The 18,877-nt window shown below is 32.3% G+C and overlaps 1 protein-coding gene across 1 annotated transcript in view; it reads right to left on the bottom strand.

Moving 5' to 3' along the window:
• Positions 1–1,412: 1,412 nt before the first annotated feature.
• Positions 1,413–18,877, bottom strand: part of LOC114330951 (retinoid-inducible serine carboxypeptidase) — a 51,763-nt gene continuing 34,298 nt past the window's right edge. Inside the window, exons 6-8 of the mRNA XM_028280402.2 lie at positions 18,312–18,536; positions 16,832–16,986; positions 1,413–1,565 (exon numbers count right to left, since the gene is read on the bottom strand). Of these exons, the coding sequence (XP_028136203.1) occupies positions 1,497–1,565; positions 16,832–16,986; positions 18,312–18,536 (449 nt within the window). The 3' untranslated portion in view covers positions 1,413–1,496. The remainder of the gene's footprint in view (positions 1,566–16,831; positions 16,987–18,311; positions 18,537–18,877) is intronic.

The raw sequence follows: 18,877 nt of genomic DNA on the forward strand, positions 1-18,877 counted from the left end.
TTTATGTATTTAGCTTTTAGAGTCCAAGCTTCTACCCCATATAGTATTTGCGACCAAACATAACATTCTACGAACCTCAATCTAATGTCCATACTCAATTTCTAATTTGAGGCACTCAGAGCAACAGTGACCTAACCCACAAATTAAACATTTTTAGATTAATATATCAATAAAAGCAGCAACATTATCAACATCTTTCGATTAACAAGGGTCTACTCAACCTACCCCTATATTTGGCCAAATGGCTCTACATAATTTGTAGCGCCATGCCATAAGCATAATGGAAATAAGAATGCAAAGATTGCATTTATCTAACAACTTCGTTTTGGGGTTAGGTCACTGTTGCTCTGAGCACCTTATTTGTAAACATTGTCTTGTATTTTATAAATCCTTTTCGAGCTGGTTCTATTCTGACCTTTATCTCCTCATCTTGACCCAATTGTGAGTTTATAATTGCCCAATGTTAATAATTAAGTTACCCTCGAAAAATTAGCTTTTTAGTAGTAAATGGTGAAAATAGGCCTGGGATCCCAGACGAATATACATCTGATAGGCAGCATTTTTTTTAGAGTTCATTGTCCAACTTTCACAGCCATACAGCAAGCCAGAAAAAACCTAACATCTGAGCATTCGGATTCTGAGCTCCAGACTAAGGTCTAATTTAAAAAATGCTAAAAATGTAAGAAACGTCTTAGCAAGTGTAAAACCATAGTGAGGATATTTTACAATTGCATGCAAACCAACGAACTGTCAATACGGATGGAATGGCCACGTCCCATTTTAATAGTGAAGCGATATTGCCGCCAACATACAAGAGAGAGGTCCTAGAGAGAGACAGAGAATGACCGGAAAAATTTGACAGGCCGTGTAATTTGAGTTACCTATATAAATGGACCCGATTGAATCAGTATTGTCAGTTCGTTGAATGGCCCTCATATTTTAACTTGAAGGCTGATTGGCAGAACATATTTCAAAATTTAAATACTTTTTGTATTTACCAGAGTAAATAGAGTACAGAGTACCATACTTGGTGTTTAAATACTTTTCAGAATTTTTATTTGTTTTTATCAAAACAAATACTTTCCTAATATAAAGTATTTGGGAGATAAATAATTTTAAAACTATTTAAATACTAAATTAGTCAGTGTTTTATATAAAGTGAAAAAGTCCTGGATTATGTTTTTGTTACTTTTATATTTATAATTTTACTTTTATATTTCCCCGCTTTAAGTTTATGTAGGCAACTCAAATTACACGGCCTGACAAATCTTCCCGGTCATTCTCTGTCTCTCTCTAGAACCTCTCTCTTGTATGTTGGCCGCATTAATTATCTTTATGCCTATTCCATCCGTATTGACAGTTCATTGATGCAGATTTTTCAGGTTTTGATCTATGACAATGAAACACAGTGATTTTGTAAATAATTTATATTTTGTCTGGTTTCATTTAAAAATTTTGTGCATATTATTTTTCTCAACAATTATTTTACAAACAGACTAAACGGTAAAATTGTTTGTGACACACTCGAGTATGTAGTGCATGGCAGATGGATTGTCTTTTTGTACCTAAAAAATAAAAGATAATTAAATTTAACCCTAAAGTATTTATATCGTTTAAAAAAATAAATAAACCCAAATAATTTTTATTATGATCAACATAGGTACAGTTCCATTAGTGAAAACATCGGTACCTGGACAGGTTTTGTCGTTTTCTACTTCTTCTTCTTCACGTGTCATATCAGAATTATCCGACGTTGGCGATCACCATTGCGAAGGCTTCAAGATCTTCTGCAATATTGAATAATTGTCCTGCATTTGATATCTGAGTCCGTTCACGAAAGTTCTTTACACCTCTACGACCCTCTATTTTGTCTTTTAGGATCAGTTGTAATATTTTATACCGATTTCCTCTAACTATATGTCTCTGAGATGATTAAATTTGGAGGAAATCAGTTGTTAGAGAAAATCCATAAACTAATTAATAATATATGGGAACAAGAAATACTACCTGAGGAATGGACAGAAGCAATACTGTGTCCTATTCACAAAAAAGGAAATATGGCTGATTGTCAGAATTATCGAGGCATAGCGCTGCTAAACATAACGTATAAAATATTGGCTATCCATATTAAAAACAGATTAACAACGAAGGTTGATAAAAACATAGGAGAATATCAAAGTGGGTTCAGAAAAGGCAGAAGTACTGTGGATCAGGTCTTCACACTACGAGAAATACAGGCTGAAAGTTACGAATATAATAAAGACACCATGGTTATTTTCATTGACTTTAAAGAGGCTTTCGATCGAGTGAAAAGAAGCGAGTTATTCACAGCATTGCACGAGATGGACGTTTCTCCAAAGCTTATTAGAATTATAAAAGTAACTCTCCAAAGAACAATGAATAAAGTCAAGATAGACAATACTATAACAGAAAGCTTTGAGGTCAAATAAGGAGTGCGGCAGGGTGATCCGCTATGGTCTATAATGTTTAGCATATTACTAGAAAAGGTTATACAGGAAGCAAACATTAATAGAACAGGTCTGATCTACCACAAAAAACATCAGTGCTTGGCATTCGCAGACGATTTGGTAATCTTGGCTAGGAGCAAAATAGAACTTATAGAAACAGTCACGAAACTCGAAGAGAGGGCAGAAACCAAAGGATTGTATAAAAATGAAGCAAAAACAAAGTATATGGAATGGACAAATAAGCAATTCGTTCGGGGGCAATACATAACAATGACAACAGCGAAGGGAACACAGTATAAATTCGAAGAAGTTGAGAGATTTGAGTACTTAGGAACTGTCTTCACAAGAGATCCTAACTGTGAAGAAGAAATACAAAAGAGAATTATGTCGGGCAACCGCGCTCTATTTGCTCTTAATGGGTTGTTAAGAAGTAAAAATATATCACGAAGAGCAAAACTAAGAACTTACAAGACCGTAATAAGGCCGATAGTAACGTATGCTTCTGAAACATGGGTCACAACAAAAAAACATCAAGAGTTATTAGTTTGGGAGAGGAAAATACTGCGCAAAATCTTCGGTGGGAAAAACTTAAATGGACAATGGGTAAGAAGAACAAATAAGGAACTAACTGAGCTCTATCAAGATCCTAACATACTAGCAGTAATTAAGGCGCAAAGACTTAGATGGTTGGGCCATGTGAAGAGGATGATTCCATCTAGAATTCCCAGAATGGTACTATCTAGTGCATTGGCAGGGAAAAGACGAAGAGGAAGACCGAGGTCACGTTGGAGTAATGGAGTTAGAGAAGATATGAGAAGAATTAACGTAAGGAACTGGGAAAGAAAAGTGGCTGACAAAAGGGAGTGGAAAAGAATAGTACATCAAGCCATGGGCCTACTAGGCTCGTAGTGCTTACATATTATTATTATTATTATTATATGTCTCAGATAATATGACATTTTCCGGTGTTTAACAGTCTTTAGCAGTTATTTATCTTTGTTGACATTCCTTAGTACTCCTTTATTAGATTTTCGTGCTATCCAAGGTATCTTCAGCATCCTTCTCTGAATCAACCAATTCTCTTCATGATCGATACGTTTAACGTCTACACTTCTGCTTCATACAAAATTACAGACCAAACATAGCACTTAACAATTCTTTGTCATAGTTCGAAACTGAGATGACTCTTGCATCGAAATGACTTCATTTTAGTAGAAGTATTTAGTCATTGCAATTCTACGTTTTCTTTCCATGTCTGGATCTAGCTGGTCGTCCATTATCACAGTTCTCAAGTATGTCATTTTGTGAACTTTCTCAACTTGGACTCCATTTAATCGAAGTTTTGTATCTGGATGTAGGTCACGACTAAAAACTAAAAACTTGGTTTTGTTTGAGGTTATTTTAATGCCCATTTCCTCTCCTACCTCGTGAATACTGTCAAGCAGAATTTGGAGACCTTCAATATTATCTGACAGAATTACTGTATCGTCTGCATATCTAATCACATTAAGAAGTTCCCCATTGATTTTTATTCCATATGGTTCGACTAAACATTGAACAATATTGGCGACAAAATTGGCGTCGATTTCTACAGTGTTATTAATAGTATGTACTGGCTTTATTCAGGTGTCCTTTCTGACAAAGTTGTATCAGCCTTTCTCCTCTCTCGTTTGGTATACCCAAACCATAATATTTCTGACAATATCCACTCTTCATCAACTGTCTACCTATGCATTTAAATCCTCCATGATTATAATAATTTCTGAGGATTTTGGAGTAAATCGCCTGGAGGGGATGATTTCAGAAGCATCCCAGGAAATTTCACATATGATAAAATATTTATTACGGGAATTAGCCAATGGAACGATACAATGTATTGAACGAGAGGGAGGATATATTTAGCCATTAGTGGAATGATTGAAGATTAATTTTGCACTTACATTAATGCATAATATGTACAGTACACCTTATTTATTTATAAATTAGAAATATAATAAACTCAAAAACGAAAAGATTATTGTCTATTTATTAATCTCAAAGGATAAATGTTGGTTATTGAAAAAAAAAACCATTTACATAAATTTATAAATTAGAAATTTAACATGATTTTTAATTCTGGTTACTTTTTGTAATAATGTTTTATATTTCGTTAATAATAAAGGTACTTTTGAGCAAAATTTATATTTTTTACTAATAGGTCTGGATTCCGCGTATGAAAAAAATATTGATTAATAGCAAGCTGAAAATTTGTTAGTAGCTTAAGGGTGTCTAGTCGGATAAACTTTGATATAAGGGAACACTGGAACACGGGTAGTTTTAATTGTGGAACAGGTTAAAAATTTGGAACGGTCAGACCACGAAAACGGCACATTTATTTTGTCCGACAGAATAGACTTAAACTCTCCGAACAGAGCTTAAACTCTCATGCAAAAATTAGACTGCTATTTATCACCTGTCATAATTTCTGTCATTTGACATATTCTGTATGTTCCACTCATTAAAACGCCCATTTAGTGATAAATAGCAGTCTGATTTTTGCATGAGAGTTTAATCTCTGTTCGGAGAGTTTAAGTCTGTTCTGTCGGACAAAATACATGTGCCGTTTTCGTGGTCTGACCGTTCCAAATTTTTAACCTGTTCCACAATTAAAACTTCCCCTGTTCCAGTGTTCCCATATATCAAAGTTTGTCCGACTAGACACCCTTAAGCTATTAACAAATTTTCAGCTTGCTATTAATCAACTTTTTTTTCATACGCGGGATCCAGACCTATAACGACTAAAATAGTTTGATAACCTATTATGCTTCAATTATTGATTATGTTCAAAATAAGAGAGCTAAAAGAAACTACAACGTTAACGGGATTATATTGTTTCACATGGTCAATGAACCTTAAAATTTGAAAAGACGGAGTGCTAACATTTAAAGGGGTGCGTTTTTGAGAAAGGGGTGAATTAGAGTTCGATGCACTTTCAGTACCGTAAAATGGGGTGTAGTTGACCGTTTTCCAACTTCAACTAAAGATATTTTCTAGATAACAAAATTAAATATATCATATATTTTTGCATTATATGTGTATAAGTCTTAACTTTAATTTTAGTAGATAAAACAACGGGTATTTTAAAAAACCAAACTTGGAAAAATTAAATTGCTTCTTTGGTCAACTTCACCCCGAATGGGGTGAAGTTGACTGTGCATGGTTTTACTTAATAAAAATGATTTATAGTTAACTGGGATGAAGATAAACACACTAAAATGATTTTAAATTATAATAAACATTTTAATCAACTTTTTATTAAAAGAAAGTTACTTATTTAAAATTATATGCAGACAAGTCCAAAACAAAACATAGCTCGACCCTTCGGCAAATTTTGGCGCATTTAATACTTTTTTTATGTTACTTAGAGGAACATTGTCTTCGTCAAGAATATCAGGCCATATAAATTTTCCCCATTTTGAGAGTTTTAGGAAATTAACATTGTCCTTCACATTACATTTCGAACATTTGTACTAATGGTAGTGGCATTTTCTGGCCGCTGATCACAGTTTAAAGAAGAAGAATAAGAAAAAAGAAGATATTAGGCTTCTTGACACGTGACGTGGGCACATCACTGTTTTTTTCTGTGCGCGGCTAATCACACGCGTGTTCGAAATAATTTTATAAAAATTGTTAAAAAGCGTTTAAAATGCCAAAAAGTCATCAAAGAGTGATTGTTTATCCCGAAAGCGGCGGAAATATGAAGAGTTGCAACAGAAATTGGTAAAGTTGAGATAGATAATGGATGAAAAGGACTCAGGTATTTATATGATATCTTTTTTGATTTTCTTATGGTAGTTAAATTAAATTTAGCGTGAATAAATTGAGCTATATTTATTAATTATTTACAAAGTGACAATTTTAATCAACTTCAAACATGGAGACTTTAATTTTGTTGTTATCAATATATTTTTCTGTTCCCATAGTACCTGTTTTTTCGCCATCTTCCTGTTCGAGTAAAAAACAGGCACTATGTTGCCGGACTGCACTGGTTTTCCTATTAATGTTTATTTCGTAGAAAATGGGTTAACATAAATGACATGCAAAAACGTCACATTTTGCAAAGAAAAATTATATTGCTTGTCTCAATAAGGGTGCCTTGAGGTAGTCCAAAGTAATACAGACTAAATAATTAAGGATATAACAATAAATCAGAGGGTACTTTTAAGTTGCCCAGAAAATCTTTATGATTATGTGACCTGCTTCTATTTCTCAGAGGCACTTTATAGTAGCCCAGAAGTATAGAATGGAATATATTTTTATTTAACTAATTTTACATATTTTACTTCGAATTTATATCACAAGAATAGCAAGTTACTTACACAAAATTTGTGTTTGGCTTGTCTTCAAACATTAATACTAGGGGAGCGGGTATGTTTTAATAGCCCAGAAAACCTTTATGATTTATTTGAGATGCTCCTATTTCTTAGGCTCTATTTTACAGTAGCCCAGAAATTTAAAATACAATACATAATATTTATTTAAATATTTTTTTGTACATTTTACCTTCATTTCACTTTTCAAGCGTAGCAAGTTTACTTACACTAAATTTTTGTTTGGTTTTGTCAAAATATTAAAAATAATATTACAGAAACCATTGTGGAAGTGCATAGCCCGTCAGTTTCACTAAATAATACAGACAATGAGATCCAATGCAATTTGAGCATAATTGAAGATTTTGGGGCAAGTGAAGATCTACAACCAGCAGTACTTATTGAGGAGTCGCAACAACAAACAGAAGATTTTTTCATTGGAGAGGTACCTACACAAAAAGAATCTATTTCTCTAAATATGATTAACTTAATGGGGAAGACCCATTAAAAACTAACCTTAATGCTTCTGAAATGTTGCCAGATGTAGCAAAAAGGCTAAACTATTCTCTTTACAAAGGCTTAGACAAAAGTATTGTGGGTAAACTTACAGAAAAATTCTTACCTGCTACAAACTGCGAAAGACTTTGCCCACCTCAGTTGAATTCTGAGGTTTTATCTGCCATAAAAGATAAAAATAAAATTAGGGAAGATAAATACTTGCAAACTATGCAAACAATTTTAGCTGCAAGTATTATGTCCCTTTATAAAGAGGTCGAATTAGGATTAAACGAAAAAAAAAGGAATATCGAAACAATTGCCAATTCCATAAACTTCAATATAGAAGTGTTTTATAAGATGTCCTTGCACAGAAGATTTTTGCTCAGTTCTTCATTAAATTTAAAATTTAAAAAATTATTAGACGAACAACCTATAGATAAATATTTATTTGGGGAGAATTTGATTGAACTATTGAAAGAAAGCAAAGATACAAGATCGGCAGCTTTTCAAGTCAGCTCTATAATGAAACCACAAAAAGCCACTTTTTATCCGAAGACCGAGCCACAACGCCAAGCTGTTTTTAGCACTCAGCATACAACAAGAGTTCTTCCATAATCTAACAACTTCAATCAGCAGAGTTTAAACTTCAATCCAGCCTCAAACAGACCAAGATTTCGACAAAGCCAGTACCCAAATCATCCTCAACCAACATCGAGATACAAACAGTCGAGCAGACAACAGCACCAAAACCCAACCAGAACAACCAGGAGGTCATACTAAAGGTAAATAAAAAATCAGCAGGAAATGTGGCTAATTATTTTAAAAACCGGAAAAAGATTACTTCAGACATCAAAGTTTTAAGTTGGGTCCAAGGTTTTAATATTTTATTTAAAACAACAACGTCTCAAGAGAGATCACCAAAAGTTTTTCATAGACCCAAATGAGTCGTATGATTTAGCTATAAAGCAATTACTTGATAAGGGAGCTATTTCTCCTTCTTCACATAAAAGAGAGCAATTCCTTTCTTCATATTTTCTAGTGTCCAAAAAGGACGAAAGTCATAGATTTGTTTTAAATTTAAAACAGTTAAATTGCTTTATAGACAATTTTAAGTTGTAAGACTATAGGTAAACCCCACATTTTAAGTTGGAAGATTATAGGTCAGTTCTCAAGCTCATTTTCAAGGGTTGTTTTATGGCAAAAGTAGATTTACAAGATGCCTATTTTGCTATTCCTCTTCATGAAAATTTAAAAAAATATATTTAAAATTTGAGTACAAAAATATTCTATATCATTTCACTGCTTACCAGTTAGTTTGAATATCTCGCCTTTTATATTTACGAAAACCTTAAAACCAGCCTTAAACAATCTAAAAACAAGAGGCTTTACTTCTGTCATTTTTTTAGATGACACTTTACTGATTTCAAAATCATATTTGAAATTTAAAGAAAATATTGTTGAAACTTGTTCTATGTTTTCCCGCCTGGGATTTACTATAAATATAGAAAAAGTATACTTTCACCCACACAAATTATAACTTTTCTTGGTTTTACGTTTTATTCTAATAAAATGATATATTTTGCTCCTGCTGACAAAAAAAAAAAGAAAAAATAATTAATATTATTCAGACCATCAAAAATAAAATTACATGTATGATAAGATCATTTGCAGCTTTAATCGGTCAGTTGGTAGCAGTTTGTCCTTCAGTTAAATATGGAATATTATACTTAAAAAATTTAGAAAAAGAAAAGTGGCTTGCTCTTTCTAAAACTAATAGTTTTAACACAAAAATGACCATACCTAAATACTTGTAAAACGTACCAATTAGTGAACAAAATATAAAAGAATCTAATTATGTACTTGAAATATTTTGTGATGCATCTATTTTAGCATGGGGAGCATGCTGTAATGATAATAAAACTCATGGTTTTTGGAGTTATGAACAGCGAGAATTACACATAAATGTTCTTGAGTTATTGGCATCATATAATGACTTGAAATCCTTTTCCAAGGAATATAGGAATTGTAATGTTTGGCTAAGAATAGATAACACAACAGCTGTATCTTGTATTAACAAGATGGGGAGTGTGCAATACTCTAATCTTAACAACATTTGCAGAGAAATTTGGCAATACTGTGAAAATAGAAATTTAAAATACTTGCATCTTATATCAGTACAAAAGAAAATATTATTGCTGATTCAGAGTCAAGATCTTTTGAAAATAGGAACAGAGTATTCTTTAAGTGATAATTGTATTAATATAATTTTTAAGCAGCTTCATATTCCAGAAATCGATTTGTTTGCCACATATCTTAACAAAAAATGTGCAAGGTATGTATCTTGGAAACCTGACCCCGAATCGGAGAAAGTTGATGCCTTCACTATAGATTGGCATTGATTAAAATTTTATGCTTTTCCACTCCACCTTTTGCTATTATTCCAAGAGTTTTAGAAAAAATCATATGTGACAAAGCAGTAGGAATTGTGGTAGTGGCAGAATGGCCAAATCAGATTTGGTAACCAACCTTTAATAAACTCATATCAGGCAAAAAGATAATTTTAGGACCTGATAAAAATTTAATTTTGAACCCTTTTAGGCTTTCATATCCGGGACACCAACATCTTACCCTGACTATCGCATGTTTGTCAGGCAAGATTTTTTAAGAAAAGGTGTTCCTGAGCATTCTATCGCAATTGTGATTGCATCTATTACAACAAAAACACTAAATTTACATGATACAGTTTTCAAGAGATGGTGGAGGTATAGTATAGAAAAAATATGGACCCTTTTGCTTATGAATTATCAAATATTATTAATTTTATTAAATATATCGTAGATCAGGATTATACATATAGCTCTATAAACATTCATAGAGCTGCATTGGCATTGATAATAGATATACCAGAAAATCATAAAAACATGTTTAAAAAATTTTACAAAATTATATATAATCTCAAACCTTCATTGCCCAAATATCAATTTACTTGGGACCCTCAACCAGTATTATTTTATTTAGAAACATTATTTCCTCCCACAGGCCTTTCCTTGAAAGAACTTACTTGCAATCCCTATCTCTAATAAAAATTCAAAATATTTTCATGGATCAAGATAAAATTGCGATTTTGATACCAGATAGGATAAAGACTTCTTCGAAAAATAAAAATCAACCTATTTTAAGATTTCTCCATTTAAAAAAAAAACACAGTTGTGTGTAGCATCGACTTTATGTCACTATTTAGAGATTTCTAAAAATATTCGTCTTCAATCAGAGGACAAGTTGTTTATAACAATAAAAAAACCATATAAAGCAGCATCTACGCAGACTTTGAGTAGATGGCTAAAAGATGTTTTAAAATTAAGTAAAATAGACACCAATATTTTAAAGGGTATAGTGTTAGACAAGCATCTACGTCAGCAGAAGCTAGGGCTAGATTAAATAAGTATAGAAACTCTTAGAGAGACGGCGGGATGGACAGAAAATTCTCAAGTATTTAATATTTTTTATAATAAACCTCTAGCAAAAGATTACGGACTCTTTGAAAAAACTATATTGTCTGTTTAGTCCATATATGCTTCTGCGTTTGTTTATTGTTTGTTATACATTTGTAATTATATGTTTATATTATTATTATTACATAACAACATTAATTTTCTTATTATTTAAAAACATGACTCTTAATTGTTCTAATATATTCTCTCTTTTTTTTGTAAAGTTCCTAATAAAAAAAAAATGTAAAGTATCGATTTTTGGATTGCAATGTAGTTTTGTTTAATTATCGCACAATATTGCTTAATCTTTCAACAGCCTACCATTAGTACAAATGTTCGAAATGTAATGTGAAGGACAATTAATTGATTGGTTGACTTACCTGTTAAGGAAGGACAATCATAATTGTCCTATCTTACATTTCGAACATTTGTACGCTCCCTCCCTTTGATTCTTTCGAACCCACCCGTTTTTGTGCGATCAAAATAAAAAAAAAAAAAACAGTGATGTGCCCACGTCACGTGTCAAGAAGCCTAATATCTTCTTTTTTCTTATTCTTCTTCTTTAAACTGTGATCAGCGGCCAGAAAATGCCACTACCATTAGTACAAATGTTCGAAATGTAAGATAGGACAATTATGATTGTCCTTCCTTAACAGGTAAGTCAACCAATCAATTAATTAGCTTCATCATCTTTAATCGCTGAAATTTGTCCTACAAAATGTTTAATATTCTTCTTAGTTTAATATTCTATTACAACCCATGAATTTGCTTCTATATTATTAATGTGAAATTATTCTGTTTCCTCAGCAATATTACTTTGAATGTCTGCAAATTCATGGTCTTCTTATCCTTATGCTTATACACCCTCGGCATTTTACAAATTATTTATTTCGATAAGTAGGTAATTATCTTTAAAAATATTTTACGCGTCAGCTCCCTTCGCATTTCAAACTACGAATAAAGCAGCGTCGATTCAATGTAGGTCCTGCAAATTTTGACCTGATGACATCTTCACCCCGGCGGTCAACTTCACCCTATATTTAAGCGAAAAGTGCACAAGTTAACAAATTTGAAGATCGTAACGAAACTGAAAAAATCATTCAAAATTAGCAACTGGTATTTTTATCTACAGTTAATGATTCATTGAAATATTACCAACAATTGCCAATAATATTTTTAGTATAATGATTTTTATAACAAAGTTTAAGACTATTCATTTTCTTACAAATTAAGTTAATAATTTCGAGGCCGCGTTTTTGGTATATACAAGAAAAAAAACTCTTAATTTTACATAAAATATGTTCAACATACATTTACAATGAACAGAATTAGCATAAAATTTACTAATATTAATAACAAAAAAAAAATAAGCATGTTGGAATAATTTTCTAACTTTTCAGTCAAAGGACCAGGCAACACTCCTTATGGAAAAGTGGTCCCGGTCAAATTTGATGAAAGTTTGGTCAATGATACTTTTTGATGTGTAGATTAAAAAAGTCCATGGCACCTGGGTCTGAATAACTACTATTCTCGAGTTACAGCCTTCTGAAGTTATTGGATTCGGGTGCTCGGTTTACGTTAAGTGCACTAATTTACGGTCAAGTGAACGAAAATATTTATTATTTGAAGAAGAGAAACTCATGTTCTTCATACATACTTGCGTGTTGTATATGAATTCGTGGTCAAAAATAGTTGGATCGTATTGTAGTCTTCAGAAAGCCTCCGAAAAGTCTTCAGAAAACTAAAGAAGTGCAGTATAAAAGGTGCTGCTAGATCGATATAAGCATTATCATGTTTTCATGAATGCTTCTCAGTTATGGAATACCAGCAAAACTAAAGTTCCGCCTTATCTTTAGAAAACTACTGAACAGTGGCGGATCTAGGGGGATAGGGGCTCGTAACATGTTCCAGAATAATTAAAGAAAAAATTGTTGAAACATAAAAAAATACATTAGTTGAGATGAAACTTGTGCCGCATATCAGATATAAGACAGGTAGAGAACATGGACTTGATTTCAATACAAATAAAAAACAAAGTAAATGGTAGTTTGTTAATGCTAAATATTAATTAAAATTGTCTATGGAAAAATCGGGTTTAAATCATATTCGACTATTCGTGTGTTAACATTTTGCTGATTTCGGTTAGATGCATCATACATCGTGTTAACTAACGACCTATCAGGATACTTAACATTGGGTTGATGTCGTGCAAAGCCTAAAAACCATAACACACTGGTGATATGAGCACAAGTACCTACAGTTGTCGCACCAGATTGACAGGTACAGTAGTACCCGTTAATCGGTTCTTCTACAGGCTCATCTTCATCATTATCTTCATCAACCGTATAGAAAATGAATACTTGGTGTTTTGTAGCTTGCCGAAACCTAGAAAATATTCGAACTCTTATGAATCCCGGTTCATCCATATTCTCATCAATTTGAAACTCTTCGTCATTTTCTCTTATTATTTTATCTTGTATGTAAGATGGTGCCAGTTTAATTTGATATATCCCAATCGTAAGGTCTTTTAGGTAGTCTAAGTCGAAAACAGGAAAGTTAGCAAAATCATGATTATGAAGCCTTCTCATTTGACCATTTCTTCTATATGAATATACCTAAGAATGAATATTATAGTTGTTATAAAAATAACCCTACAAAATTATTCTCCATAATATTTTGTATTAAAAAGCTCATCATCATTGACTGTAGAACCCCTGGTGGACCTCGGTCTGTTCGAGAATCAGCTTCCATTCCATTCCATCCTCCGCCTTGGTTTTCCAATTTCGTACTCTTAACACCCGTAACTCATCTTCTCTGGTCCTTAAATCGTACTCTGGGCCATGGGCGCCCATACCCACGGGCAGGGGGGGCCGTGACCCCCCTGACTTTTCGGGTGCTTTGAATTATATATGGTTACTCAAAGTATACAAAATATAATGTGCAACATCTTCACGTTTGCCACCCCCCTAAAAATTTTTATATGGGCGCCCGTGCTCTGGGCTTACGTTTTTTCGTCACACTATCCGCTCTTTGGTTATAAATGTGTTTTGACGGCTCCATCTCGTTCATTTTCGTTAAATTAAGTTATTTCATTAATTCTGGAACATGTTACCGGTGGAATTACCCCTATCCCCCCTAGATCCGCCACTGTTCAGTAGTTTTCTAAAGATAAAGCCGAACTGCAGTTTTGCTGGGGTTGCATAACTGAGAAGAATTCATGAAAACATGATAATGCTTATATCGATCTAGCAGCACCTTTTATACCGCACTTCTTTAGTTTTCTGAAGACTTTTCGGAGGTTTTCTGAAGACTACAATACGATCCAACTATTTTTGACCACGAATTCATATACAACACGCAAGTATGTATGAAGAACATGAGTTTCTCTTCTTCTAATAATAAATATTTTCTTTCACTTGACCGTAAATTAGTGCACTTAACGTAAACCGAGCACCCGAATCCAATAACTTCAGAAGGCTGTAACTCGAGAATAGTAGTTATTCAGACCCAGGTGCCATGGACTTTTTTAATCTACACATCAAGAAGTATCATTGACCAAACTTTCATCAAATTTGACCGGGACCACTTTTCCATAAGGAGTGTTGCCTGGTCCTTTCAGCCCAGCGGTCAACTACACCCCATTTTACGGTACAAACACGTCTGCAAAACAATTGTTCCAGGTTAAATTTACTATCGAAATAAAATATCACTTTTTAAAGTCAAAAATGTTTTCTTTGACAAAAATATATTTAAAAAAAGCCAAAAAAGAAATCAATTTTGGTTTTTGCAATCTTACTTATCTTAAAAAATTGCACATAAAAAGTTACAACAGCCCGTTAAATTTACAAAATGAAAATCGATTTTCTCCAATATATCGAAAACTACATACACTGGGGTGCAAAATTTACCGGATACCTTAAAAATGGGTCATTTTGATGTCTACATATCGATCATTCCAATATATCGAAAACTACATACACTGGGGTGCAAAATTTACCGGATACCTTAAAAATGGGTCATTTTGATGTCTCAAATGTTCTGAAGCTGTTGTCCAATTTAAGTAATTTTTTTTTAGTATATTATAGTCTTATTCTTTAACAATATCGCTGTATTAGTATTGTTGCTAAACAGTTAAATTTTCATTATATACCGGGTGTACCAATCAATCTGTGTTTTTTCTCAAATTTCGCATCACCCTGTGGAATGTTCTAGCATTTATAAAATACTGAAATTAAAATCCAACCATAGCCTCATGTTTTCTCAACATTTTGTTTTTTGATTCATTCGCTTACATTAGACCATAAAAAAGTTAGACACCTTAACAACTAGCCATGTTTTTCATCAATACAAGGGTGTTTTTAAATAAGTATGGCAAACTTTTAGGGGTAATTCTATATGAAAAACTAATGACACTTTGCTTTATAAACGGTATGTCTGCAAATGCTTCGTTTCCGAGAAAGGGGGTCTTGAAATTTTTCTTACAAAGTGACGATTTATTTATTGCTTTAAAACCAGTTGAGATATGCAAATCAAATTTGCTGGGTTTTAAGAAGTCGTTTTTGCATATTTTTTGACATACAATTAAGAATTTATTGTTCACCATTGGCGCGCATACGGGTAATATGACGGCTCAGATTACCCGTATGCGCGCAAATGGTGAATATTAATTTTGTACTTGTATGTGAAAAAATGGTCAATAACTACGTCTTAAAACCCAGCAAATTTGATTTGCATATCTCAACCGGTTTTAAAGCAATAATAAATCGTCAGTTTGCAAAAAAAAATTAACACCCTCTATCTCAGAAACGAAGCATTTGCTGATATACGTTTATAAAGCAAACTATCATTATTTTTCATGTAGAATTACCCCTTGAAGTTTGCCAGCCTTATTTAACAACACATTGTATTGATGAAAAACATGGCTAATAAATGTTAAATTACTTAACTTACTTACGGTCCAACATAAGCAAATAAATCAAAATAGAAAATGTTGAGAAAACATGAGGCTATAGTTGGGTTTTAATTAGAGTATTTTATAGATGCTAGAATATTCCACAGGGTGATGCGAAGTTTGAGAAAAAACACAGTTTCATTGGTACACCCGGTATACAATGAAAATTTACCTGTCTAGCAACAATATTACTACAGCGATATTGATAAAGAATAAGGTTATAACATATTAAAAAATCACTTAAATCGGAAAACAGGTTTTGAAAATTCGAGACATCAAAAATGACCCATTTTTAAGGTGTCCGGTTAATTTTGCACCCCAGTGTATTGAGAGTTTGTATTGAAAATGGACATGTGGCAATCTTATTTCAGGAACATCTTAAAAAAATCAATAGTGAAATTTGTAGACCCCATAAAAATTTTATGGGGAGTTTGTTCCCGTAAACCCCCCAAAACTTTTGTGTGCGTTCCAATTTAGTTATTATTGTGGTACCATTAGATAAACACAATGATTTTAAAACTTTTTTCCTCTTAGTACTTTTTAGATAAGAAAGTTTATAACGAGATGAAAAAGAAGCCTTATCTCTATTAAAACTGGCTTATCGAAAAAATACTGAGGCAAAAAAGTTTTTAAGACATTGTATTTAACCAAAGTTACTAATATAATATTTAGTTGGAGCGTACACAAGATTTAGGTGGGTTTAATTGAACAAAACCCCCATAAAATTTTTAGGGGGTGGACAAATTCCACTGTTAGGTATTTTTTATGTTCCTATCATAAGAATGCCATATGTCCAGTTTCAATAAAAAGTTCTAATAGTTTTCGATATGTTGGAAAAATAGATTTTCATTTTGTAAATTCAAAAGAGTGTAACTTTTTTTTATGTGCATATTTGTACTAAGGTACTTAGCTCAATCGAACTGTTTTTGGTCGCAGAATATGTGATTTAATTTATGACTTCCCTTTTTGTTATACCCAGTATAATATTATCATTAATATTAATATTATCAATAATATATTATATTATTGATAATATTATATTAGTTGAAAATACAAAAATTTATGTACTCTTACCATATGACCAGCTCTATGAACCCAGTAGAAGCCAAAGTTTTGGTATTTTTTAACGAAACCTTCTATAATGCCATTTACAACAAATGGTTTTCTTTCTGATTGTTGCCACAAGTTTTTATCTTTGAAAGAAATATGGTTAATCCATTTTAAAGTTCCTAGAAAAATTACAAAATAATATTTTATTACGTTTTAAAATAATATACACTAATTTTTACCAAGTACCTATTTATGTAATACCGTCACCAAGTGACGGTATTACAGCATTGTAGCATTTCAACAAACTGAATTTACACAACGAAAGATCAGGAGCACTGGAGGCAACATCTGAGGAAGATGAATTTCTAGCAGTATGATGATGATGATCATGATTTAATATTTATGTTTATACTGTAATGAAAGGGAATCTGCGCACTTATGACAGCACATAATGTCAAGCTTCTTTACTTGTTAATTTTATTTAAATTGTTTTTTTTCTTGTTCGTTTTGTATATTAATTTCATCGTCAAATATTCTTTGTGACAAGTCTTGTCACAAACAAGGGGGTCACATTTTTACGGTACATACATGTGTCATTTGTCAATCCCCCTCCTTCCACTTCCACTTCCCCTACTCCTTATTTTAAAATTGGGAATAGGGGTCGTATGTTCACTCATTTGAAAGGTTATTCAATTATCTATTCAGTAATATTAATATTGACGTAATTATTTAATCCAAGAAAAATTATTTTGGATTATATTAATTGACACAAAAAGAAGAATGTATGCAATTTATTTAACTCAAAATACATTCTGCTGATGTCACAAAACAGAAAAAAATGTTTTTTGATAAATAAACACCCATCTGCCTCTTGGTAGGTTGAATATTGAATTTAAGCTACAAACAATGTTTATTTTTCAAATAAATAGAATGTATTTTGAGTTAAATAAATTACATTATACATTCTTCTTTTTGTGTCAATTAATTTAATTGAAAATAATTTTTCTTGGACACCCTGTATAAATAATTATGTCAATGTTAGTATTACTGAAGAGAGAATTGAATAAGCTTTCAAATGAGCTAGCACACGACCCCTATTCCCGATTTAAAAATAAAGGGCGAGAGAGTGGAAGGGAGGGAGTTGACAAATGACAGATATATGTACCGTAAAAATGTGTCTCCCTTATATCACAAATCGACCTGTGTCTTTATTTCCTTAAAATCTAATAAATACTACCAAATATCGAGGTCGACTCTTTTCTTTGGCCCACTCTGTATATTCCAACAGCATTGTAAAGTATTTTGGTGTGATGTGTTTATCTTGATTTAATAAAGATATTGTATTTTAAATGAAAGAGGTATGTAAATCTCAATAAAGAAAATATTGGCAAAAACTGTCGTAGTGTATAATCATAATCTAGTCTATAAGCTATATGCTTAAGTTTAATGAAGGGTTAATGATAAAAAATAAGTTTAAATGTTTTTTAGAACTATTGATACCTACCCGGTGTATCAGTAATTAAATCCAATTGTCCATTGTAAACAGTAACAGTAATATTTGTTGAATTTAAGAGCGTCTCCACCAAATGGGTAACGGGTTTCATGAAATCCGTATACAGAGCTTCAAACACTTTATCTGACTCTGCGACTCCTTCTGATTTAAGTTTTAAAGCATTTTTTACCTTAGCCAGTATTTTATTAAGATAGCTGTAATCTAAATCTTTATTAACTAAAAAATAAAGGTTTGGTTAGAAAATAAAAATTATTTAAATATGATAATGGACAATGGTAATATTTCGAAGAAACCAATTTTTATCAAGAATTATTCAACCATCAAAAATTACAAGTATATGGTGTATAGTACAGTATATGGCATAGAAGCATAATTTCTCAGACTTTTCGTTTGAATTAGTAAACGACACAGAGTGATAACGTTATTTCAGCCTTCTATGACCTCACCCAATGCTGGGTCTGACTATAGAATCAAACACGAAAGACCAACAAACATCTACTAAATGTTTCCCACTGAAGTGTTAGCTTTTAAAGGTGTTCTCTACTGTAATATTCATG

This window comes from Diabrotica virgifera, chromosome 7, assembly GCF_917563875.1.
Source record: "Diabrotica virgifera virgifera chromosome 7, PGI_DIABVI_V3a".
Taxonomy (NCBI): domain Eukaryota; kingdom Metazoa; phylum Arthropoda; class Insecta; order Coleoptera; family Chrysomelidae; genus Diabrotica; species Diabrotica virgifera.